This window comes from Eulemur rufifrons, chromosome 12 (assembly GCF_041146395.1).
Source record: "Eulemur rufifrons isolate Redbay chromosome 12, OSU_ERuf_1, whole genome shotgun sequence".
Lineage (NCBI taxonomy): Eukaryota > Metazoa > Chordata > Mammalia > Primates > Lemuridae > Eulemur > Eulemur rufifrons.
Genome location: NC_090994.1, coordinates 20,028,548 through 20,054,367, shown reverse-complemented (window position 1 = coordinate 20,054,367; position 25,820 = coordinate 20,028,548). Strand labels below are relative to the sequence as shown.

General features: G+C 42.1%; 1 protein-coding gene across 2 annotated transcripts in view; it reads right to left on the bottom strand.

Moving 5' to 3' along the window:
- Positions 1 to 20,981, bottom strand: part of UNC5D (unc-5 netrin receptor D) — a 497,786-nt gene extending 476,805 nt beyond the window's left edge. The window contains exon 1 of one of the 2 annotated variants that reach the window (XM_069485257.1): positions 20,600 to 20,981. In XM_069485257.1, coding sequence (XP_069341358.1) covers positions 20,600 to 20,702 — 103 coding nt within the window. In that variant the 5' untranslated portion in view covers positions 20,703 to 20,981. The remainder of the gene's footprint in view (positions 1 to 20,599) is intronic. The other variant, XM_069485258.1, reaches the window with a different exon arrangement.
- Positions 20,982 to 25,820: the final 4,839 nt, after the last annotated feature.

Genomic DNA, 25,820 nt, shown 5'->3' with positions numbered 1-25,820 from the left:
TGTGTGCTTTGCAGAGGCGGCAAACAGCCCATCCACCCCGGAATGCCACCGTCTAGTGCTGTCATTGAAGCCTGAGTTAGTAGATCATCTCTACAGCTGCTTGTAGTAAGCACCTCATTGGGTAAAAATGGTGCTCTGGCATGACAGACCGCTCCAGAGGTGTCTGCAGTCTGGCAGGCGAGGTGCAGGGCTGCGACAATGGGCCTGGCTGGAGGCTCAGGTATTTGTTTCTCACCTGACAGGTGAACCGTTCTCCCTGCATTTTCGAGGAGACATAACTATACCTGTCACTCCGAAGGCAAAATTCACTCCAGAATAACACTGGCAAGTTCCCAATGGTGAGGATGTCATGCTCAGGGGTCAGAGATTTGGCAAATCCATGCCAAAGAAGGGAGCAGTTGTTTTCGCAATTAAAATCCGGAGGGACAACCTTTTATTTGCATCCTAGCACTGGGCCTGGGGACAAAGGATAAGGACTGTTTCTCCTCCAGTGACTTAAAGGAAAAAAATAAAATAAAATCCCGGCAACAGAGGAACAGTCTCGCTTTCCGAACATGTACCCTTCCCTGCCCTCTCTCCCCTCCCTCCTTCATCCGCCTTTTTACCAGCGTCCACACACAGGAGCCCGGAGGATACGTCTTATACATGTTTTCATTACAGCACTTTAAAAAAAAAAAAAAAAGATCAGTCAGCTTTTTGCACTCTTCTCTCTCGCTAAAGTTGCTTCTGCCCTTTGAAAATATGAAAGCCCTTGAGTGATTTTATATTTTCAAAGGGTAAAAGTGCTAAAGAGCACTCCTCTATTTCAGAGAGGAGGGAGCAAAGTAAATCAGGCTGCCTAAAGTGTTCGCTTGGAAAAGGTAAAAATGAACTACCGACGTGATGGGAAGTAGTTACAGCACCTAGAGTAATGTATTTACACACAGCACCCCACAGTCCACGGCCGGCACAGGCCAGGCCAGGCGTCGGCCTCAGCTCAGACCTGCGCAGGGTCTGCTCCGGATGGAACCAAATTCTCTTCCTAATGACCATCCTGATAAGGAACATGGAGCCAGCATTAACTTCCACCCTGGACAGCATTGCAACGAGGGTAGAATCTGCATCCACTCTCTGCCCTCCCTCACCCCCCAACCCTGACCTCCCCCCTGCCACAGCCAACCACCCCCTCCCTCCTCCATGAAGATTTTGCCTTGGGGTGTGGATTCCCTTTCCTTCCAGAAGCCCACAGCCATTCCTTTAACCTACCAGCTTTTCTTCCCTCTGCCCTGCGCACACCCACTATTAGGGATTAGTTTGCAGAAAGGACTGGATTTCAGAACTTAACACCTCAGAGCGAACCAACAGTCACCTCTCCCAAGGACACTTCTGTTTTTCTTTTCTCCGTGGGATAGAAGGCTTTGTGCCGTGATAAATGCACACCCCCAGATCCAATCAGCCACAGAGGGGAGGGTGCTTCTCAGCATAGAGGGCTCTGCCCTTCTTTCTGCTGCCTTGAGGGTCCCGTCTCCAAACCTTCCCTGCATAATTTCTGCTCAAAGTTCATCACGAAGCTCAGTCATCACTTCTTCTGGGTAAAATCAGCTTCCACTTATAAGACTTTGGGGGGCTCTTGGCTGTCCTGCCATGCTGCCCGGAGACGTTTCACTCCCTCCATTCCCCACAACGTCCTATGAAGTTTATTCTGGCATCTCCCTCGCTAGAAAGGTTCTCTGATGGCAGTTACAGCAGCTCTTTTTCCTAGATCCCATATTCTAGCACACGTCCTCAAACAGTATTAATGAATATAGATATTTATTATTATGAGAATTGCTTTAAATACTTAGCATATACCAACTTGCTTAATCTTCACAATACCCTGATATGGTAGGTACATATTATTTATTCCCATTTTACAGATGAGGAGACTGAAACAGAGAGGTTAAGTAATTTTCCTACAGCCACACAGCTAATACAAGTACTGAAAACTGAATTCTAACTCAAGCTGTCCGATTCCCCCACACTATGGGCTTTACTACCACTCTTCACCGAGTCTTTCAAAAATAGCATGTTGCTGCGGTTTACACATTTGTGTCCCTCTAAAATTCACATTGAAATCTGATCCCTGATGCAACAGTGTCCAGAGGTACAGCAGCCTTTAGGAGGTAATTAGGCCATGAGGGCTCTGCTCTCACGAATGGGATTAGTGCCCTTATAAAATGGCTTGAGGGACCCAGTTAGTTGTTTGTTTGTGTGTGTGGTTTTTGTTTTTTGCCCTTCAGCCATGTGGGGACACACTGTTCAACCCCTTCTCCATGTGAGGATGCAGCAAGAAGACACCATCGAGGACGCAGAGAGCAGCCCTCACCACACACCCAATCTCCAGGCACCTTGATCTTGGACTTCCAGAATCCAAACCTGAGAAATAAATCTCTGCTACCTATAAATGACCCAGTCTAAGGCATTTTAGTATAGCAGCCTAAACAAACTAAGACAGATAATAATGCACAACAAATGTATTCAATAAATGTTTTTTGGATGAATTAAAAATAAATTTAGAGCCATCACATACAATCTATTATGATCCAGGAAAAAGACAGTTAATGTCTTCCAATTTTATTTTCTTCTCTGCAATTTCCATTTCCCCCAACTGAGGACTAAGTAAAATAGGGTCTGCAACCTGCCTACCATGGTGCACAAGTGTGTTAAATACACATTAATTCTCCTGCTCTAATACCCACCAATGTTATTTAATACTCTTAGTGAGTCTCAGGCAGTAAAAATCCAGTTAGAAATGCAGGTTACTAATTTTACCTGAGGTCACTATTTGGCCTATAATTCATACTACCAACTATTATTAGTTCGTGTATCAACACATGCACAATCTTTGCCCAAAGCAAGGTCATGTCATACATAACGCCGACTTCATGGAAGAGGGCTTACTACTGCAATTTTAAACTTAGTCGTCTGGATGCATAGGAAGCATCGGGCCCTGAACCAGCAAGGACTGAGAGGTAGGGTCTGGTCACCAGCCAGCCTAAGACCAACGGAGGGTCTGCCAACAGACCAGTGCCCCAGAGGGCCCAGACACTATCATTTCTGTGTCATCTAAACACCAAAGCAGAAAACAGAACCTGTGCTCACGGACAATTACATATTAGAAATAACTGTAAACTCTAAAGTGCCAAAGACAGAACCAAAAAGATGGATGTCAACATCTATCTGCTCTGAGAACTCTCTACCATACCAAGTGGGGCTAGGAAGTAGCTGGGAAAAGCTCCTTTGGAAAAGTCACTACAGCTGGCTCTAAGGGAACATCCTAGGCATTTTGTCTATCTTCTCCATCAGAGAGTTAGAAGACACAATATGGTACCAGCGAAGAACACAGGTATTAGAGTTAGGCTGCCTTGTGTTCAAAACTCTACTCCTCCACTTACTGAGCTACAGACTTGGGAAAGTATATTTGAGTTTTAGTTTCCTTTTTCATAAAATACATAATGTCCGCCTTATGGGGTTCCTCTGAGAATTAAACCATTTTTATGTTAAGCATCTAGCACAATGTGCATAGCAGACATGCACATTATCACATATAATTAGCAAGTCAGAGCTCAGCTGACAAATATTCATCGCAGTTGGTACCTATTCATCCATTCATCTACCCATTCATTTCTTGGGTGACTAACGTGTCCCAAACAAGTATCCAAAGATTCCTAAAACAATAAGCCCCTGTCATCAAGGTGATTTATGAGCAAACACACACACATTCACCTTGCTGCGAAGATGACATTAGCTGAAAAACTCTAACTCCATGTGTGTATACACACACACACACACACACACACACACGGAGAGGAAAGCACTCTTGTAGATTAGGAACTACAGAAATCTTCAATTTAGGGGCGAGTACTTTGGTTAGGAGGGACAATGGTGACGAAAGGATAGATGAATTGAGACCTTCATATTAAGTAGTGGTTTACCAAGAAATATGGTCTTGAGATTTTTATTTTCTATATCTTAATTACTTCAGATGCACTTTATAATAAATCAGTTTAAAAAGAAGGTGGAAACAAGACCAGGCAAAGACTGATTGCTCTAATCTTAATTATCTTTGCCTATGATAATTCTATATAATTGTTCATTTCTAACCAAATCCAAGAAAAAATAATACAGAATATAATTTGAGTATATGTAATGATGTCATTGCTCTTGGCCACCCAGAGATGAGGCTTTACCATAACCAAGACAGCCTCTGCACTCCACACACGTAAGAGCAATAAATGTTCCAAATAAACATTTCCCAATTTATATAAGTCTAAAACAGTTAGAAGAGCTCGTACTAGCCAAGGTGTGATTCGTTCTGATGCTGAAACAAAAGCAGTATGAGCTAACATACCAGGAACAGGAAAACCATCCTTCAAAGTTGTTCTGAAGGAGCAAATATATAAATAACTTTTTTTTAAAAAAGCTTGTTCTGAATATCATAGTAATCCAATCACATATCATTCTCATCCTGAGAGATAAGAAACGATTTTGGTTTGTGTTTCTTCTTGCATTAGCTCACTAAACACGAAGCACTACTCTGTAACTGGTCTTGCTGCCAAGGTTCTGAGGCACAATGGGTGTGTCACTCAGCCTGGCCACTGATTGAAAATAACAAGTATTTTCACATTATCCAAAGTACTGAAGATATATAACAGAACACACAAAATACTTAGCACCTGTGAACAAGGAGTGACCATGCTGAAAAGACCAGCAATACTATAGTATTTGGTTCAGAACTTGGGTAATTAGATGTTCCTCTTTCCAAAAAGTGGAGTAAGATGGCTCAGCAGAGACCTGCAGACCAACAGAGGCACCAAGAGGGGTGTGGCATCTACCCGAAGGTGATTATTTTTAGATTATTCATTGGGGATTTCTGTTCTCTTAAACACTTTCCTACAGTTTCAAACATTTTACAATAAGCACATGACAGAACTTACTTATAAGCTCATCTGAAATTTGCAATCTTTTGCTTGTTTGGTTTTCAGAACATCTTGGGAGCCTAACTTACAGCAAACACAGCCCTGCACTGGGTGTCGAGGAGACATAGAATAGAAAATTGTCTTTGACTTCAGGAGGTAACAATCAAGACAGAGAGACCATTAAAAAGAACTAAAATAGGGTCTGAATGCCTCAGTAATAGAAGTGATGTCAGGGTACAAACATAGCATTCGACAAGACGACATTAATCTGGAAGAACAGGGAAGATCCCTAGACGGTGATACATGACAATAGTTCTATTGAACAAAGGACCTGAACCAGGCACAGAGTTGTGAGTCAAGTGGGCCGTGCTAGGGAAACGGAAATACCGAGTGTTTGGATGTTAAGTGAACGTCATTTTTAGTAATGGACTCGGTAAGTCTAAGGGCCTTGGACCTGCCACGTATGTTCTTCACCTGTTTTCCAGCATGTTCATATTGGTTCTTTCTTCTGGACAGTGTTTTAATGATTAGCCATTGGCCCATGGAACAGATAATGAGAGCTGTTCTGGAATAAGCTCAAAAAAAAAAAAAAAAAAAGTCAGGAACCCACCAACTTGTGTGAAACTGATCATTACATTTCATCCCTATAAATCTCAGCCACCATGGGTGGGCAAATATAAGATTGGTTGGATAATTCCTAAGACCTTCAATTCCAAATTTCAGTTTAGTTCAATGATTTACCAAATACCTATTAAGTAAAAGATACTGTATTTTGTTTGATGGTATCAAAGAAAAACAAAACATTCCTGCTTTCAAATTTTTATAATATAATGGGGAGCAGAAGAGAAATAGACCTAAAACAATAGCACAAGGCAGAATATGAGAAGTATATGAAAGTACGAAATGCATAAGACAAAGGAAATTGTGGGACAGTTTTGAGACACATCACAGAGTCCAGTCCAGCAGAGGGAACGTGAAGGAGGCAGCAGAAAATGAAACCAAAAGGGTTTGCTGGAACTATTTTGAAGAACATTTAATGCCAGCTTAAAAAATTCCCATGCATACATAAAACCTTCCTAAATTACAAAGATGACATTGCACATCACTAGAGGAAGAAGGGAACTCCTCAATACTTGGTTCTGGGACAATTGCTCATTCACATGAAAGAATTAAATCTTAAACTCCAACCCTACACAGAAAAAAAACCCTATTAAAGGCATGAATATGAAAGACTAAATGTAAGATTTTAGAAGAAAACACAGGAGAGCGTATTTAATGAAATGTAGGAAGGATTTCCTAAGCGTGACACAGAAGAGCTGAACAAAAAATGATTAATAACATTGATTACGTTGAAATTAAGAATTTTAGTTCATGAGAAGATACCATAAATAATTCCACTTCATCAGAAGATACCTAAAACAAATGGGGGGTAAATAAGAAAGCCTCAAACTGGGAGATGAAATTCACATATTATAACACATTAAGCAGACAAACACACAGGTAAAACTTCTATAATTCAATGAAGACAAACAGAAAAAAAATGAGCAAAAATCTTGAGTGCGTACTTTACAGACAAAAATGGCAATAAAATATATGAAAGGATAATTTAGCTTTATTAGTAATCGAGGAAGATGGAAATTAAGTCCATACAGAGATAATCATATTATGCTCATTACATTAACAGAAATATCTAAGCCTGGAGATATCCAATGTTGGCCAACGTAAAATGATAAAACTCATATTGTCAAAAAACAATTGGCATTATCTGGAAAAGTTAACATGTTCGTCCTCTAGGTCCAAGTAATCTACTCTCAGATATATAAGAAACACTTGAAAATGTATCCCATTAGTCACAGATATAAATGTTCCCAGTAGCATTTTTTACAATAGAAAAAAATCTGATAACCACCCAAATTTCACTGACAGCAAAATGAGTGAGTAAATCAGGGTACAGTCACACAATTGAATACTGAACTTCAGGGAAGTGAATCAACTATGTATAATACATGCAATGACACAGATGAAATATAACACTGGATGAAAACGAATTGCCGAGTAATACGTAGACTACAACAGCCATCCCCAAACTTTTTGGCACCAGAGATTGGTTTCATGGAAGACAATTTTTCCAAGGATGGATGGGGTGGGGGAGGTGGAGCTCAGGTAATGATGCCAGCGATGGGGAGTGGCTCTAAATACCTCACTTCCTGCTGTGCAGCCCCTGGTTCCCAAGTTTCATTTTTCCAGGGATGGGAGGTGGGGAAGTTCTGCAGCCCGGGGGTTGGGAACCACAGGATGACATTATAATTTCAACAGATCTCAAAAAGCAGCAAAAGTTAACTATGTTTAGGAGTACATACATATTTATTTAAACTGTTTTTTAGAACAAGAGAATAAGCACAAAATTCAAGCGTGATTACTTCTAAGGAGAAACAGAGGGATGGGTTAAAAGAGAAACGCGGATGAGTCAAAGGTGTTGATGACGGTCTACTTTTAACTCTGGTGGTAAGTTCACAGATAGGCATTTAAATTTGATACTTTAAAAAAACTATTCATATGCAAAAATTAATAAGTCACAAAATGTTTTACAGAGTTTGTATCTGATTTCACAAATAAGGCACCACTGGCAGTTGTGAGCAGGTGGTAATATTAGAAAAGCTCACTTTAGGGTGAATTCCAGTGCTCTGTTTCCTACGATGGCAAAGGTGCACACCAGGGTCCCCGCCTACTTCTGTGGGTCCATGATGGGTGGTGACTGGGACCCTGGCCCTACATGGTAGGAGGAACTGCACTGCCTACATCCTTCAGACACTAAGTTCAGTACAAACATATTAATCCACTCAAATATGGTTACTTATCTATTCCTGAGACGTAGTATCTATGACACATTAGATGAGGGTTAAATGAAATAAGGAATCTCCGCTGAGGGCCCTATGCTCTTGTCCAGAAAGGAAACTAAGGTACCATCTCCTCCTTTACACAATCACTCTCATATATTCTCCTCCCTTTTACTGATACCTCGATTCTTCTACCTAAGCAAGAAGAGTCTAGCTCCCAAAGGCTGCTCCATGCCAGCATCCAATGTCACGCATCCGAGATCTACGTGGACAGAGAAGGCCTAACAGGGAAGAGGAGGTGAATCGTGAGCAGACACCCTCAGCCCTAACATTTTTGCTATGATAGGAATCTTCAAATATCTTCCCCCAAAAAAGATCAGTTTCAACATTTATACACAATCAATGCACCCATGAACTTGGTGAGCCTCCACTGTGAGACCCCAAACTGAAAATCAACTGGAAAACCTAAAAAAAGCACTACTGGGTCCTTCCCACTGAGATTCTCCTGTAACTGCTCGGAGATCAAGGCCGTGGCATCACCTGACTGAGAACTTCAGAATCAAACTCCTTCTCTTTAGAATTTAAATGACACATGTGTATTTCTATTATATAAACAAGGGTTAAACATTTGGTGCTCATATTACAATCTAATATGTTTCAAGAAAGCATATTAGATAACAATATTTAATATTATTTTTAAGCTTAAAAACAAAGTTAATGCCCACACATTTTCAAAGCACCTGTCTACAATGTTCTCATCTAACCCTGGGTGACCACACTACAGATGTTTTCCATTCTGCAAGTTTGAAAAACATGGCCTTGGGTGACGAACAGGGATGTGTAGCTTTAAAGCCTGAACACCATTTCCAGAAGGAAGATGCTTCACTGATAAATTGCTAAAAATAACCAAACCCTGAGTATTTTGACACCTGATCTCCAAGAATCAGAAGTTGTCAACAACCCCGTGTGTCTAACACCTTCCCAGCAAGGTGGCTTCGATATGAATAATCATTATAGAGACACCAGAGTTTATAAGCTCCAGCTCAATGACAGGGATTGCCTTTTGCAAGTGACCATGGCCATCAGAATGCACTTTAAAGAATATAGGAACTGAATGAGAAGAAGCAATTGAAGCTTTTAAAATCTTATCAAATCACTCTCTTTGGATGCAGATTTATGTTTTTCTGAGGATGTCATGTGCAAAACACTGCCAACATCAAGAGCTTTATTCAAAAAAGCACAAATCTAGTTGCACGTGAAAAGTCTACCCCACCTCGTAGTGACCAAGGGCTGCATCCATCTGAGTAATATCATCTCATGACAACAGGTGGACTAGCCATTCAAGCCAGAAAGTCTTACCTTCTCACCACACATGAAGATCCAGATTTACACAGGTTAAAATGGACATTGGAAGTAATTTACTTATTCTGCTAAGAAACCATGTGGCACACACCATTATAAAATTATTTCCTTTGGGTAAACTGTAAGGTTCCCTATTCTAACTCACGGCACTACTATCACATAGTGTTGGTGGAAATGAATATATTCTTTCCTATGAGATTTTTTTAAAAATTATATTTAGAAGGTATTTAGGATCTCCGAGTAGATTCCTGTTGAACAACTTTATTATCAAGGATGAAGAAAGTAAGTAACTGGAACAAAAACTTAAGACTCACCCTAAATTTCACCCAAACGCAAAACAAATCTAGAATGAAAACCTCTTTTACTATATTAATAAACTCTGCTACACTGAACTAGCTTGAGTCTCTCAAATTAGGGCCCCAGCATTTGGCCAAAGGGGAAAAAAAAATCTATTTTATTCTCAAAGATATTTTAGAAAAATATAAACATTTTAAAGAACAGGAAAACATCCTTTAGCAGAAGGGTAAAATGATCAATAGTCTTTAGTCTTCTGGTATCATTCTTTTGAATTCCTTTGTGTCTCTATTGATTACTTTTGTTATTATAAGCCTGGAAAGAAAAAGCAGCAAGGATAACATTGAGAAAACGAAGATCTGGATTCATGGGCTAATGCTGACAGAAATGACCTCCAACAGCTGAGCAAGCTACTTCATTTCTCTACACCTGTTTTTCTTCACGGGTAGATTTCAGCTTTGGCCTAGAAATTTCAGGATCCTTTTTGGCAACAGAATTTTATCATTTTGCTTTGCAAATGGGAAGCAGAGGTACGCAGAAACTCTGATGGAATGAGTGTGTATCAGGTGTTCAAAAGGCCACTTCAGTAGTCTAGATCTTCTCCTACCAGACAGATGACACTATTCTACAAATCTCGAAAAAGCTCACACGCCCACGGCTCAAGCAAAGACAATTACTGAAAATGAGGACCGCCTAGCTTTCTGATCCTTTAAATCTCCTAACAAAATGTGACAAAGTCATTGATTTGAGCCAAATTGGAAGGCTGAGGGCTACATCTTATTTTGTTGAGGCAAGGTGTTTTATTAAAATAATTTGAGAAGACCTCACATCTGGAAATTCAATACGAAGTTTCATGTATCTTGTTTCTATTAAAAAAAACGTCAAATACAAAACAGAAACACAGAAAAATCCAATCTAGCAAGCATGGGCCCACATACCCAACTGAGCTATGGCTCAGGGGAGGGGTGCCCACGTCCTTCAGCTATTGTCCAGTCACCCCGCTTCTGTGCGAGAGTGACACATACACCTTAGTTTACATCCAATGATTTAAGAGAAATCAAAACATGAAATTAAATTTCTTTTATTGCTGGTGCATTCTCGAAAATGCTTTAAGCCAAGGACTACCAGCGTCATTCCAAGGCCCCGTTAACTTGGGGGCTTGCAAATGCTCCCTCCAGAGTATTATCCCTTTATTGAAGGTTTGACAGCTATTGGAAATGCCAAGAGCAGCTCCCTGAAATAACAAAAATACTGAGAATAAACAGTTCCGAAAACAAACGGTAGCACCACAGAATGCTAAAGCAGGAGGAAGCTTTAAAGGTGACTTAGTCACTTCTTCTCATTCTACAAATGAAAAGAACCAGAGGAAAAAGCGATGCTTTGGCAGACACACAGTCTTGAACTTTCCAGCCCTTCACCTTGCCTACAAGGGAAAGGAAGTCTGGACTTGGGGAGAAGAAAAGGAAGAGAATCGGGTTAGAGGGGAGATACCGTGGAGAGACAAAGGCGAATACCAGAATTAAGCAGCTGCCTTTCAAGTCAAAACTGCAACTACATCTCAAGTTTTAGTGTTACTAATGCCATTTAAATTAATGGCGCAGAATTTTAATCACATACGTTTGAGATGACGATGATCTGTGACATTCTAATATATAATACACACGCAGATCTCCATGCATTGCAGCACTTATCATTGTGACAATTAATAATTGGCTCCACAACCGTCTTCTCCACTGCACAACGTGATAAGTTGGAGCCCTTTTCACACTGGTATCTCCAACACTGATGTTTATTGAAAGCTAGCTGCTAAACTTTAGAAAACATCACATGGATTTTTTTTGTTTTGTTTTTGCTCCAAGGTGGGAAAAAAAAAATTTATTCAACTTTGTTCCTTTTAAAGCAAACCCCCAAACATTACATCCCACCCACACACCTCATAATGACAAAACCTGTGAACTTTCTGATTGCTTTTTTTTAGAGAAACAATTTTGGAAATGTCATGATGCAACGTGGTAGTAACCGCAGTGGCTTCCGGTCCCTACACTAAAGGAGATACAAGGGTTGTCTATTCAGATGAAGGACAGGTACTTTTCCCAGCTCCTGACAACACACTTACATTTGTCTGGAAAAGAATTTTATTTTGCCGTACTTTTTCCCCTATCTTTTTAAAAAATAGCTTAAGTATTAAAGACATGGTGATGAAAATTATTAGAGGTCTGATTGCATTGTGCCACTAGACTACTTTCAAACACAAATTAGAAGACTTTAATCTTGTTTTCTACCTGAACCTAGAAAGTAAACATAAAGCGCATACACTAAAAAATCAATAATAAGGACAAGGTATTCACAAAGCTATGCAGATTGAGGGGCTAGTGTTATATTTCCAAAAAAACTGTGGTGTCTGTAATGGCATCCTTAAAAACAGAACCACAGAACCACTGTCATTTGTGATATTACTTACTTTAACGAACTGTGTTAACTCCCTTGGTTTTTAAGAAAATGGTCTTGCTTAGCAAGTTCCTCAAAATATTTTACACACCACTTATTCCATACTACAGTGTATTATTTAATATAGTCACAATTTTGCTTTCCTTCCGATCACTCCTGACACATTTCTTACTGCCCCTTGTCCCAGACAGGGCCGTTTCTGCTTACAACCCCGAGAAACTCAACACCATGCAGATCGAGAAGGCAAGACAGACGCTGGAAAGAGTTTTTATTCTTTTATTTCTCCTTTTCTCACGTGCTCACATATCCACACCTTTCAGTCAAATGGAATATGAGCGGAAGTGCCGCATCATCCAACTTTAGGATAATCTATGTGGTAATAAATCAGAATTGCTTGGCAATGTCGTCAAAGAAGTCCTGAAACCATGTGCAGACGTGGCTTCCAGTCCCACTGCTGTTTGTTGCCACCTGCCTGGCTTTGGTTGAAAAATCTCTCAACCTTAATTTCATCATCGGCTCAGTATCTGGGTGGATGTGAAGATGCAAAGAGATCGAAACTGTGAAAGTCCCCTAAAAATGTCAAATTGCATGCAAATGAATTATTATCCAAAACAGCCATTCACGACAGGGTCACATGGTAGATGTCACTTAATCATCTTTCTTGAAGAGTCTATCTAGCAAGGCAGGCTTTATAATCTGTTGAGGGAGAAAGAAATATAAAACCCTCTTACAGTTACTTCAGTTTTCTCTGGTAACTAAATTTTGCTGAGTTTTATCACACTATTGAATAGATTTTTAGAATTTTTAGTCTAAATATCATGTATACCTTAACATAAGTTAGAAGGACAATTTTATTATTCTTAGGCCTGTGCTATCGGACAAGAACTACCAGGTAGAGGGCGAGTCGTGGTGAACAAGAAGGGCCTCGTCACAGAGGCAAACGGACCCAGACGCCAGCTGCCACATCATGTTGTGACAATGATGACCCAATAGCTTGAGGAGCATCAGTGCCCCATGTGAACACTGCTCTGGTTTTTGATTTGAGAAATAGGGTCTCACTCTGTCACCCAGGCTGGAGTACAGTGACACGATCATAGCTCACTGCAGGAGCTTTGAACTCCTGGACTCAAGCAATCCTCCTGCCTCAGGCTCCTGAGTAGCTGGGACTACAGATGCACGGCACCACACCTGGCTATTTTTTTTTTTTTTTTAGAGATGGGGTCTTGCTATGTTGTCCAGGTTGGTCTTGAACTCCTAGCCTCAACTTAAGCAATTCTCCTGCCTTGGCCTCCCAAAGTGCTAGGATTATATGCATGAGCCACCATGCCGAGCCATGCTGCTTTTTGTATTTTTTTTTTTAAGCCAACTGAGTTTTTTCTACCTCTTACTTAACACAGCCTCATTCTCTCATTATCCCAAACTCTTGCTCATTCTTGAGCATATATAGCTTAAGTGAAGAAAATACAATAAAGTGAAGGAGCACTAAGGAGTGTTAGAAAACCTCTTAACAAAAAGCTAACTTCGAGCAAACTCTTAAAATTCTGGGGGAGTCAGGTACTTCTTTAGCACAAGAAATTAACTAGATGCAGACACAAGACCCCAATTATTTCAAAAGAAAATTCAAGACTTTTAAAATATTGTTAAACTGGAGCAAATATTGCATCTGTCTCTATAAATGTTCTGTCTTGCATCAGGACAGTGCCCCCGAATGTCTATTGGTTTTATAAGCAGCTTTTTGTTTGTCTGAGTTAAAACTGACATTGTGTTTGCCTGTTCTTCTACTGGCATTTTTAAAATAGTCTTACATTAAATTCCACTTCATGATGGCTCGTATGTGAAAATACAATACTGAAAATCAAAAACTTGAAATTACTGGCCAGGTGCAGTGGCTCACGCCTGTAACCCCAGCAACTCCAGGAGGTTGAGGCGGGAGGATTGAGGCCAGGAGTTTGGGACCAGCCTGGGTAACAGAGAGACGACCTCTCTAGGAAGAAAAAAAAAAAAAAAAAGCTAGGCATGGTGGCATGTGCCTGTAGTCCCAGCTACTCAGAAGGTCGACATAAGAGCATCTCTGGAGACCAAGATGGTGCCACTGCACTCCACCCTGGGTGACAGAGCAAGACCCCGTCTCTAAAATAAACGAAAAAATCTGAATGACTATCATCTATGGCCCATGGATGGTGTCATCTTTGAGCTTATCAGAAATGCAGATCCTCAGCCCCCCCCCCATTTACTAAATCAGAATGTGCATTTTGACAAGATCTGCAGTGATTCAAAGGCACATTAACATTTGAAAAGCACTGATTGTGAGTTTCACGTATTACCAGCTTAGCTTCCCTAACCCAAGATCATTTGGCTTCCCTTCCTCCCTGAGGAGGTTTATTAAATTAAATTCAAATCAAGGTGATAACTACTAAATAAGTACTGTTGCTAGCAGAAGCCACCAATGACTTCAAGAGACTCTAAACAACTACCACAAATGTATTTAGAGGCAAATCTTCTCATCCAATATTTAGGAAGTAAATTTGCTCTTACAGCCTGTTGCCAAATTCCATGAGTGATACCAACGCAGAACAGTCATCCCAGCGGTGACGAGGACCCTGAAGCAGTCAAGACCCTTTCCTCACTTCGGCATTTTGTAGCTCCTGTTTCCTCTGCCTGCCTGCCTGCCGATCGCACACCTTCTAGAATGTCCGTGATGTCATTTTCCCTCTGACTCACCTGAGAAATTATAGCCTTCAATTTAGGTAACAAAGCATCTATGAAGTCTCCCCTTATTCCAATTCCACATTGTCGCAGTGATATTTTCCTTACAATGTGGGTAGGAGTGGTGGGTACACATGCCAAACTTTCTGGGAATAAGGGCTTTTTGTACTGTACGAACTAGAAATTTGGGGGTACAGAGTCAATATCTGCATTCAATAAATCCATTACTGACCTCACTTGGAAGAGAGCTTTTGGCTTCCCAATGCTCTCATTTAGGCTCTCATTTGGCTTCCCAATGCTCTGCTAGAAAGAAACTAGCAGAAAAAGAGAAGTTGATAAATGGGTACAAACCTACAATTTGATAGAAGAAATAAGGCGTGGTGTTTGGTAGATCAGTAGGGTGACCATAGTTTATAATAATCTGCTGCACATTCCAAAACAGCTGGAAGAGAACAATTTGAGTATTTCTAACATAAAGGGAAAAAAATATTTAAAGTGATGGACATCCCAAGTATACCGATTTGACCTTTACAAATTCTATGAATGCATTAAGTTATCACTTGTACCCAGAAACTATGTACATTATGCATCAATAAAAAATTGGTAAAATTTTTTTAAAAAAATAAAAAGAAATAAAAGCTACTCTGAAGTCTGGGGGGGGGGGAAGAAGGAACCAGTGATATGAGAAGAATACAGGTCTCACCTTATTCTCGCCCTGTTAGAAACAATATTAGGAAATATTTCATGTCCTACTGTGGCCTGATGTAGTCTGAGAAGTGCAAGACTTGCCTGTTGTTTCTGCTTTAGCGCCACAAACACAACCCTAGTATCCCTGTCTCTGAATCCTGCTGAAATGGGGTTGGGGAGTGGCGGTGAGCTGAGCACAAAATACTTGGTACGCGCCATGCTGCAAACATAACCACTTGCAGAAGAAAATTCCAAAAGCACAACAGAGTTCGCAGTGGATTTCGGAGAACACGGTCCAAGCTGAATGCATTAACATCCGCCTAATTCTGAAAATTATCTCCGCACAGCATGTGTATGCACACAATAAGGCCATACGATGCAATGTGGCACAAACAATTAAAAGTTCTTTTCAAAGTGGAAATGCAAAATAGAACGAATATCTATTTTCTATAAATGAATCTAGCCATCTGCCTCGCAAGAGCAGCAGCAGGAGTACCCAAAACAGCAGAAACAGCAGCCTCTGGTGTTAACAATCTATTCTCAAATCTCATGCTCCACATTTCCCTGGCAAACAAGGCTAAAAATACAAGACATGCAACAAATAGTCTCTTAGGATCTGCCATTCCAAGGATGGTGTATTCAATCAGAGTAATATTTTTCTGTTGAAATTTAAAATTGAAAAGAAAAAAAAAAAGGCAAGCTATCATATTGGAAACTGTTATTCGGAATTTTAAGTGTGAATCCAATCCCAAACTATATTAAGCTGAATAGTGAGAGGGTGGTTACTTTCATACAACATAAATCTCTTAGATTGATCGGAATGTATTTATAGGTTTATTTAAGCCATTCTAAATTCCTCTACAACTCTCGCCAGTAATGAAGATACCATTTCAGTACTTTTGTCACCAAAACACAAGAGTCATTTTGTTCTCGGCATAGTTCAGAAAACTGTCTTGTTGTGGGCTCTGGAGTCGGAGGAAGTAGGTTCAAATCCAGGCCCGGCCATATACTAACTCCATGGCCTTGGTCAAGTTTTTAACCTTTCGACGTCCCTTTTTTCCTGTCTTACAAATGGGATTAGTAACAGTACTTGCCTAATAGAGTTATTTTAAGAATTAAATGAGTTAATGTGTGTAGAGCACTTAGAGTAATGGCACACATTAAATACAATTATTTCATTTTCGAACAAAGCTGTAGAATTATCTTCTTTTAAGGAATAGGCATAGTATGATACAGAGTGTCCCAAAAGTCGCCCAACAGGGAAAACGGGAAATTGCAACTATATGTAGATTTACAAAATATTCATTACAAAATTTGTGTATGGCAACTTTTGAGACACGCTGTATAAAAAGCGTGCTAACAACATGGTGGTAGGTCTCATGCCAACGGTGGCCATTTAGAAATGCATGGAAAGCAGGTAAGTGTCTTTATATAGAGTATGTGGCTTAGAATAAAATAGGAAACATTTCCATTGGTTATTCTGTTGTGCTGTTCATGAAGGCATCAGAAGGAAGAGAAGACAATGACATTCCTGGCCAAGTGCCACTTCCTGGAGCAAGGGACAATCAGGATTGACAGCAAGGGTGTCATCAAAAAGGAAAGCACCTCTGGGGCCCCTGTGAACACATGTACCTGTCCGCTAAGAAGGTGCCCCGCACCGCCGCCACCTTCCTTAAGAGAATGCTATAGAATAAATCTTTCCTCGTATACCTGTCTTTGAAATTAGATTTTAATACATGTGGTCTGGGTCTCTAGCCTACATATTAAAAAAAAAAAAGGACAAAACAAGGGAAGGGTATCAAATACTTGCTATCTCCTGGAAAACCAATTCCTTGATAAACGTTTAACATTGGCAATATTTTAAGTTAGGTACCATATTTGGTAAGAAGAGGATAATAAAAAACAAGTTTCCAAATCACTGAGGCTGTAAACAGAAAAGTGCTTCCCTAATGAGTAAGACAGCATGGTCTAGAACCTGACTGGGAATGCTCAGGGAGGCTCCACAGGTTCCAGAGGTTTCCCCACCCATGGAGTGTCACTTAGAGAACCCCAGACCCACAGATGGACCATTCAAAGAGTCAAGTAGTATGTAGAGGGTGACAAGGGCTGTCACTGCAGGACCAGGTCAGAACAATGTGTCTCTTCTAAAAAAGCCATATGCTTAATAGATCTCTTGAGCAGAACACTTTGTCCAGTAGGAAAGAAGGTGCCACTGGGCTGCTCAAACTATTTAGTAAAAGCACAATCCAAGAATCAAAAGAGAAGTCTGGCAGGAAACAGGGAGAAAGGCTCTTTTCTCATAGCCCTAGGAAAGAACAGACTTTTGAAGAAAAGGAACAGAATGAGAAAAGGGGGAAAAAGGATGGCCTTATAATATTGAGGAAATGACTATAGATTTAAAACTATACAAACTAGACAAATAAGTGGATTTACGTACATGTAAATCATATGACTTTATTATGCCTATAAAACAAACGTGTACTGCTCTTGCCAGTAACACATCACGCTAGTAATTGTAAGAAAGATTTCATTGCCCAGGAAATTTTTCAAAGCAAAGACTTGTGTGAAAGCTCAGCCTAAGATTATCTCCCTCTCTGCCTTTAATGAGTAGAATATCTTATGTACAGTATCTAAGGCAAGAATCACAACCAGAACAGCAGTACTCCTTTTTTCCCCCCAAAGAACAAAAACAAATCAGTATGACAACATGATGTGGATTCAATTAGCACTTGGCAGGTCATGAATAACTTTTAAACAACCTTCTTTTAAGTTGGAAAGTGTTAAAACATACAGTAATCATGGCAACCGAGTGCCTTCCTTACAGTACTCTGACAGGCAGAAATAGAAATCTGAAGAGCTAAGTCTTGCGTACAGAAAAGAAAAACATTGCTCCTCGGGCCACTAGTGGTTTCTCCAAGCAGTCTCTTGTCCCAAGGATCTTCCTCTTTGAGTATATCCAAAGCCAATCTGAAATCTCCCTCTGATTTTCAGAGGGTTTTACATAAATACAGAGGGAAAGAAAAGAAAAAGAATTTGGTGTAATCATTTACATTGTAAAGAAAATGCTACTGAATTGTTAAATATCCTCAGAACACCAAAGCAAATGACATAATTCTGTATCTCCTGTTGGTTAGGGAAGGTAGAATGTCTTGGTTCAAGTGAACAAGAAAAGACTTGTAGAACAAAAACTATTACTTGGATAAATAAGACCAACCCAGGTCTTACAGTATGGTAACTACTGCCCAGGCAAGATGCCACAGGAGAGCACCTCATCTTAATGTTAATGAATGGACGCACCTGTCTCGGATGAGCGAACTTAAGTAAACATTGAAAACACACCCTTTGTTCTGAAAACTCTAATTGTGGCCACCTGTCCAGAGCCAGGTGCACGTGGCTTCACAGGCTTCATTGCCTGATTAGCGCTCATTTCTTGAGGAATCTCTGACAGACGCTAAGAAGAATGGGCTTCGTGCCCCAGAAAGTGAAAGTGAAATATGACATGGGAAATAGCAGTCAGATTTACCGCTCCACTCCATGTGTCTTGCATATTACTATGATCTGTGCAAGACATTTGCTGTAAATAAGCCTGTGCAGTGTACAGTATGTTTTCCAGGAGACCTTTAAAGAACAGCTTGCAGACAAGAGGTGCTAGCCTTAGTTTCACAGCCAGCAAAACTCCATCCAAGAGGCTTTGGCATGTCCCCACCTCTTGTGTGGAGCTGGCTTCAAGACAACTTCACGGACCGAATTCCAAGGGTCAGCACCTGGAGTCAGCCACTGTTAGGTATTCCACACCAAAGAGCAACTGGAAACTCAGACATTCAGACCAACCTTTAGAAAACAAAAGGCTCACGTTTCCCCCCATAAGAGTGTATTAAAAACAACTGGGCTGACTTTGCAATGAGGCATTCGCGGTAGTAAATTAAATGGCTGAAGCTTGTGCTTTTTCCAGCACGAGAAAGGAACTATGCTTCACCATCACCAGAGTGCAATTACTGAGGCTCATGTTTAAACCTTTCCTTTCTGAAAAGGCCTGCCCCATTAAGGAAAAAAAAAAAAAAAAAAAAAAACTTTTCAGGAAATGAAATGCAAATAGGCATCATAAAACAGAAAGCCTCTAGCCACCTTTTTTTTTTTTTTAATTTTTCTTTCCAGGCAGCACGACTGCTTTTAACACACCGTGAGCTTTTCTAAAAATGAGATTAGTTCTGTGATCATCCTCAGCCCTTTCCACCCTTTCCGTCCCCGGCTGGCCAGAATACGACAGGAGAGCGCCAGGGCAGAAGGTGACGAGGTGTTCAGCTCAGTTACACCTCTTGCCAGACGAGCGTTAGGTAGATCATTTAATGCAATCACATAGTCTAAGCCTAATGGACGGCACGCAGGGAAGGAGAAAGGTAAAGACGGGCAGGAAGGAGAACCTTCCGGATTTTTTTTTTTTTAATTCCAAAGGTAAAGCCACGGTACCCGCCGAGCTATGTCTGAATTTGCCTCTGATCATCTTCAAAACAAGCCCTTGGGATTTAAGTTGATGCTCCCCGTCCTCGCTCAAGGTGGAGCTGAAAGCAGTTGCAAGATTTCACTCTGCTGGAGTCCGGAGGAGCCAAGAAAATGGGGTCTAAGCTTGCAAGGAGGGAAGCGGCAGAGGTTTCCCTGGTGCTCGCGCGGCGGCCGGAGTAGCGGCGGCCGGGAGAGGAGGCGCCTGGCGAGCAGCCTCCGGCCAAGCGCTCGCCGGGCTCGGCGCTGCAGGCGCGGTCACCCCAGCACGGTGCACACGGGCCTCCGCCAGGGCAAGCCCGGTGCCGGCTGGGACCCCCGGCTGGGGTCGCCCTAGGGGTGCCAAGCTCGGCGCAGAGCGAGGGGGTTCCAGCTTGAGTGTTACTGCTCACCGAAGGGAACAGGCGCCCTCTCGGTTCAAGCCCACCCTACAGACACTCCCCCGACCCCTCTCCCCAGAAACTCTCGGACACCGCTAAGGGCGCCCACCCACGAATGATCGCGCCTTACGGGGAAGTGGAGAGGACAGAGGAGAGCGACTGGAGCGAAGACCGGGCTACTCCAATCTGCAGCAATTGGGGAGGGCTTGGAAAATGGAGCAGGTGATGCGAATAAAGGGCAGGGGCCCGGGTCACAGCAACCTGTAGGATTGCTGCAGATTGCAAACTTGGCTTGGAAGGCGGTGGTCCCCGCGGAGTCCTCCACCCGACTCCCACCCCATTGGGCTCGGCGCGCGGAGAGGTGCGGGGCGCAACTCGGGAGCCAAAGCCAAAGGTGCAGGTCCTGCTTGATCTGGCTGGCGCCCCCTCGCCCGCGCCCCCCGGCACTTACCTCGTGCAGCCGCAGCCCCCGCCGCCCAGAGACACAGCCCCAGCCACTGGATCCACCGGCGCGCCCCTCCGCCGCCGCCTCCTGCGGCCACCGCTGTCCCCATGCTCCTCGCCCCGCGACGGGGCACGGCTCCTCGTCCACGCTCCGGGAGCCCGGGAGAGGCACGGCGATGCAGAGCCCGAGGCAAGTGGGTCCCGGGGGTCTTCAGCGAGTGACTCTGCTCCACGGCCGCTCCCTACAGCAGCGGGGCAGGGCGCTCCGAGCCGCAGCTGGAGGGGCACCCCGAGAAAGCGCGCGTCCCCATAGCCTTCCTTAGCGTGGCGACCGCGGCCACCGAAGTCGCCCGCCGTCCCCGCCGCGCCGCCGCCGGGCCGCGGACTACCGAGCGGAGGAGCGAGTCCGCATCGCTAATGAGACCCCCGCGGCCGCCCCTGCCCCTCCCCTCCGAGCGACAGCCAATGAGCCGCGCCGGGGCGGGGCGCCGGGAGGGGCGGTGGCGGCGCCGGCGGGCTGGGGGCGCAGGTGAGCGCGGCGGCTCCACGTGCCCCGGGTGCTCTGGGCCCCGCCAGCAGCCCCCGCTCGCGGGAACGGAAGCGCGGGGGCGGGGGACAAGTCCACGCCTAGGGATGCGGGGCGCAGCCGGCGGCCCTCTCGGCGGAGAACGCCGCGTAGAAGGATGCCGGGCATCTAGATTGCTTTAACTCACTGTCAGCTGCTTCCAGGAGACCTCTATTTTGTTCATCAACTTTCAAAGTCCTACCTCTCCTGGGCCCACTTTTTAACATCAGATCAGACATCGCCATTAAGAAAAAGAAAGACTTAAAATCAGTGCAGAATGGGAGGAAAAAATAATGAAATAAATTCATGATCGCAACTGTGCATGCATGTAAATAAAGAGTTGGGAAATTACAATTAAGGATTCATTAAGGAGTATGTGATCAATTTTTATTTTACTTTTTTTTTTTTCCTCTGATTCCCTTTTCTCTTGTCCTCATGACTCCGGAATCTCCAAACTTTTCAACTTTTCATCTTCTTGTTGTTGCTTGTGGTTTTTTGTTTTGTTTGGTTTTGAGACAAGGTCTCACTCCGTGGCTCACACTGGATTGCAATAACACAATCGTGCCTCCCTGCAACCTTGAACTCCTGGCCACCAGCGATCCTCCTGCCTCGGCCTCCCAAAGTGCTGGGATCACAGACGTGAGCCAACACATCCGGCCCCCAAACTTTTCAGAAGCTCCCTCATTTCTGATAGCGCCTATTTTTGTTAGTTTTAGTCTGCGCCCTGGGATTTGTCTTTCTGGTAAATACTAGGGAAAGGAGAGACGTGCTGGGCCTTTGTAACAAGAAGGAAATAAGACTTTTTCAAATATGGTGGTTTGTTTCTTTTTGTTTGTTTATTTTTGGTTTTGTTTTGAGACAGGGTCTCTCTGTGGTTTGTTTTTAATAGATTGTCAAATCTTTACTTAAGGGGCTTTTGAAACTGCCGAAGGAGCAGCTTTAGAGAGATTTCTCCCAGGCCACTCAGTTTCGGAGCAAAGAACACATCCAAGGAGCTGCTCTGAGTCCCAGGCCCCTCAGGCAGCCACCCCAATATCTCCGGAAGGGCGGGGCCCTCAAAGTGGCGCCAGAACTCAGCTGGTCGGAATACGTGTCCCCTTTTGCCTGGTTAACCCCATTAGAAAAGGGAGCCCCAGTGTGAAAGACAATCTTCGCAACAGTTCCCAATTACGCACGCGCAATGTGGATACCCGCACTTTTTAAAAATCCACCTCTCTTGCCAAAGTGCTGCCTGCTCCCAAACAGCTTTCTCTGGAGAATAGACAGTTTAAGGGGAGGTAATTGTTCTGGATGAAGTAATTGCACTTACTCGCTTTCTCCCGAAGAAAACGAGGATGATAGGCAGAAAGATTGATTCCCTGATAAGCACAGGTGCCACCAGACAGGTGAATGTCAGCGCAAGGAGGGGACGGTTTCCTCCAGCCCTCGTGCAGCTCAATAAAAGGTTTGGGACGTAGTGGAGAAAGACAAGCTCTGGGGAACGAATGCTTCAAAGCAAAGACTGATGCGGGGCCGGCTGGGGACTTGCCTGGAAATCTCTTTAGAATCTTGGTAAATGAGGGTTTTGTCCTTTTCCTCTGAGAAGGTGAATTGAGAATTAATCTACCAAATATGCTTTACCTGTCGTCTGGAAAATAGTCATTCATCGCCCGACTTTCCTTATTCTTCAAGACTATGTGGCAGTTCTGTCACAAATGAGTATTTTCATAAAAAAAAAAAAAAAAAAAAGAGAGAGAGAGAGAAAAAAGAATGACTATGTGTCCAAAACAGTATTTAAGTCTTACTGCTGACCCACAGGGAGTCAAAGTAAAATCAGTTTTATTTTGAAATAGGATCTAAGAATTAGATGAACTAATTTTAGGTATTTAATTTTAATAATGCAAGTAAAATTGCAATGACAGATGAGAGAGAAGAGGGAAAACTAGTATCCTTTGAGCATATACAGTACTCAAGAAATGGGTCTTTCATATATACTATTTTTTTAAGTGGAACCAAACCCTACAAGATAGGCACCATTATTCCTATCAAATATTTAGCAGGTGAGGACAGTCAGATTGAGTTTAGCAGTAATTTGCCCCAGGTGACATAAATAAGTGGCTGAGCATCAAGAATGATACACCAATTTGTGTAATTCTAAACTCAAGATGAAGACTGAAGTGGTGTCCATTCCGTCAGGTTTTCCAAAGATAGATTTTCCACCTCATCCTCCTCCAAGCTATTTAGGTATTAGGTTGGCAGAAGTTGGATCTTCAGTATCAAGAAGATACTTCACATGTTTTACATAACTGTATTAATTCCATATGACATATTAATTATGTTCCACCTATTAATATGCCCTGTATTATTCTAATTCTGACTATTTTAAAACATGTATGAATTGTACTGTATTCCATCTGGAGAGATATCCATATCAATTTGGAGAAATAAATTGAGTGATTGCTACCCGGATCACTATCTCTAGCCAAGGAACAACAGCATAGAATAGAACTGGCCTGAGAGTTAGGATACCTAGGAGCTAGACTCTGACACTATCAGAGACTGGCTAGGCGGCCTGGGGCAAGTCAACATATCCTAGTTCCTCATCTGTAAAAAGAGAGTGTTTGACTAGGTGACTTTAGGATCAATCCTATTTGAGAGCCATCATTTTTAACTCCAGCATGTTATGATTTCAAATACTCAAAATATTCAACTCATAAGGACTCTGCCCTCATGACCTCATCACCTTCCAAAGGCCCCACCTCCTAAGATCATCACATTGGTGATTACATTTCAACCTATGAATTTTGGGGGGGAACACACATTTCTGACCATAGCACCAGGTAATATTAATTCAATGAATAGACTTGATAAAGTGTTTTTCTCAATACTTTGTTGTATGAATTGACTATGCCTGTTTTCTAACACTTTATCCATAAAGGTAAAGAGGTAGAAAGTTTCTACTTCCATTGCCTTTTGGTCATCTCTAACCTAGCTAGTCTCAAAAAATAGAAAATGTTCGAGTCAAACTTGGAGGAGGGGACATAGAGATTGAGAATGGAAAGATAAGCTCTTTCACATAGAATGAGCTCCTTTGGAAGAGCTCTGTATTTGTCTGGAAAAAATAAATTATTTAACCAACCTGCTTAGTGTAAATAGCAAAACTCCAAGGGAAGTTAAAGATGGTAGAAACAGTCTACCTGAGTAATGGGGAAAGAATTTGTAGTTCTAGGAGATGGAAGAGGAAGAAGGGAGATAAGGAGTCGATGAGAATACAACCTGCAGATCATCACTAAGGTTATGGAGGGGAGTGAATTATTTATGAGAAATGGTCAAGGGATTGTACAGGCATACCTCATTTTATTGCCCTTCACTTCATTGCACTTCGTAGATATGGTGCTTTTTTTTTTTTTTTTCACAAATTGAAGGTTTGTGACAATATTGCATTGAACAAGTCTATGGGTACCATTTTTCCAGCAACATACGCTTAGGCTCACTTGATGTCTGTGTGTCACATTTTGGTAATTCTCCCAATATTTCAAACTTTTAAATTATTATGATATCTGTTATGATGATTTGTGATCAGTGACCTTTGCAGTTACTATTGTAATTGTTTTAGAGCATCACAAATCGCACTCATACAAGACCCATGTGAACTTGATCAATGTTGTGTGGGTTCTCACTTAACCAGCCATTCTCCTACCCTCCTCCCTCTCCTTCAGCTTCTCTGTTCTCTGAGATACCAAAATGTACAGTTAGGCCAATTAATAACCCTACAGTGGCCTCTAAGTGTTTAAGTGAAAGGAAGAGTTGCACATCTCTTGCTTTAAATCAAAAACTAGAAATGATTAAGCTTAGTGAGGAAGGCTAGTTAAAAAGCCAAAAATGAGGCTTCTTATGCCAGTTAGCCAAGTTGTGAATGCAAAGGAAAAGTCCTTTAAGAAAGTTAAAAGTGCTACTCCAGTGAACACACTAATAATAAGAAAGCAAGCAGCCTTATTGCTGATATGGAGAAAATTTGGATGGTCTGGGTAGGAGATCAAACCAACTACAATATTCCCTTAAGTCAAAGCCTAATACGGATAAAGGCCTTAGTTCTCTTCCATTCTATGAAGGCTGAGAGAGTTGAGGAAGCTGCAGAAGAGAAGTTGGAAGCTAGCAGAGGTTGATTCATGAGGTTTAAGGAAAAAAGCCGTCTCCATAACATAAAATTGCAAGGCCAAGCAGCAGGTGCTGATGTAGAAGCTGCCGCAATTTACCCAGAGGATCTAGTTAAGATTGTTGATAAAAATGGCCACACTAAACAACAGATTTTCGATGTAGATGGAACAGCCTTATACTAGAAGAAGATGCCATCTGGGATTTTCATAGCTAGAGAGGAAATGCCAATGCCTGATTTCAAAACTTTAAAGGACAAGCTGATTCTCTTGTTAGGGGCTAACACAGCTGGTGACTTTAAGTTGAAACCGATGCTCATTTACCATTCCAAACATCCTAGGGCCCTTAAGAATGATGCTAAATCTACTCTGCCTGTGCTCTATCAGCGGAACCGCAAAGCCTGGCTGACAGCACATCTGTTTATAGTGTGGTTTATTGAATATCTTAAGCCCACGGTTGAGACCTACTGCTCAGATAAAAGATTCCTTTAAAATATTACTGCAGCAGTGGATGTTTGGCCACCATTACT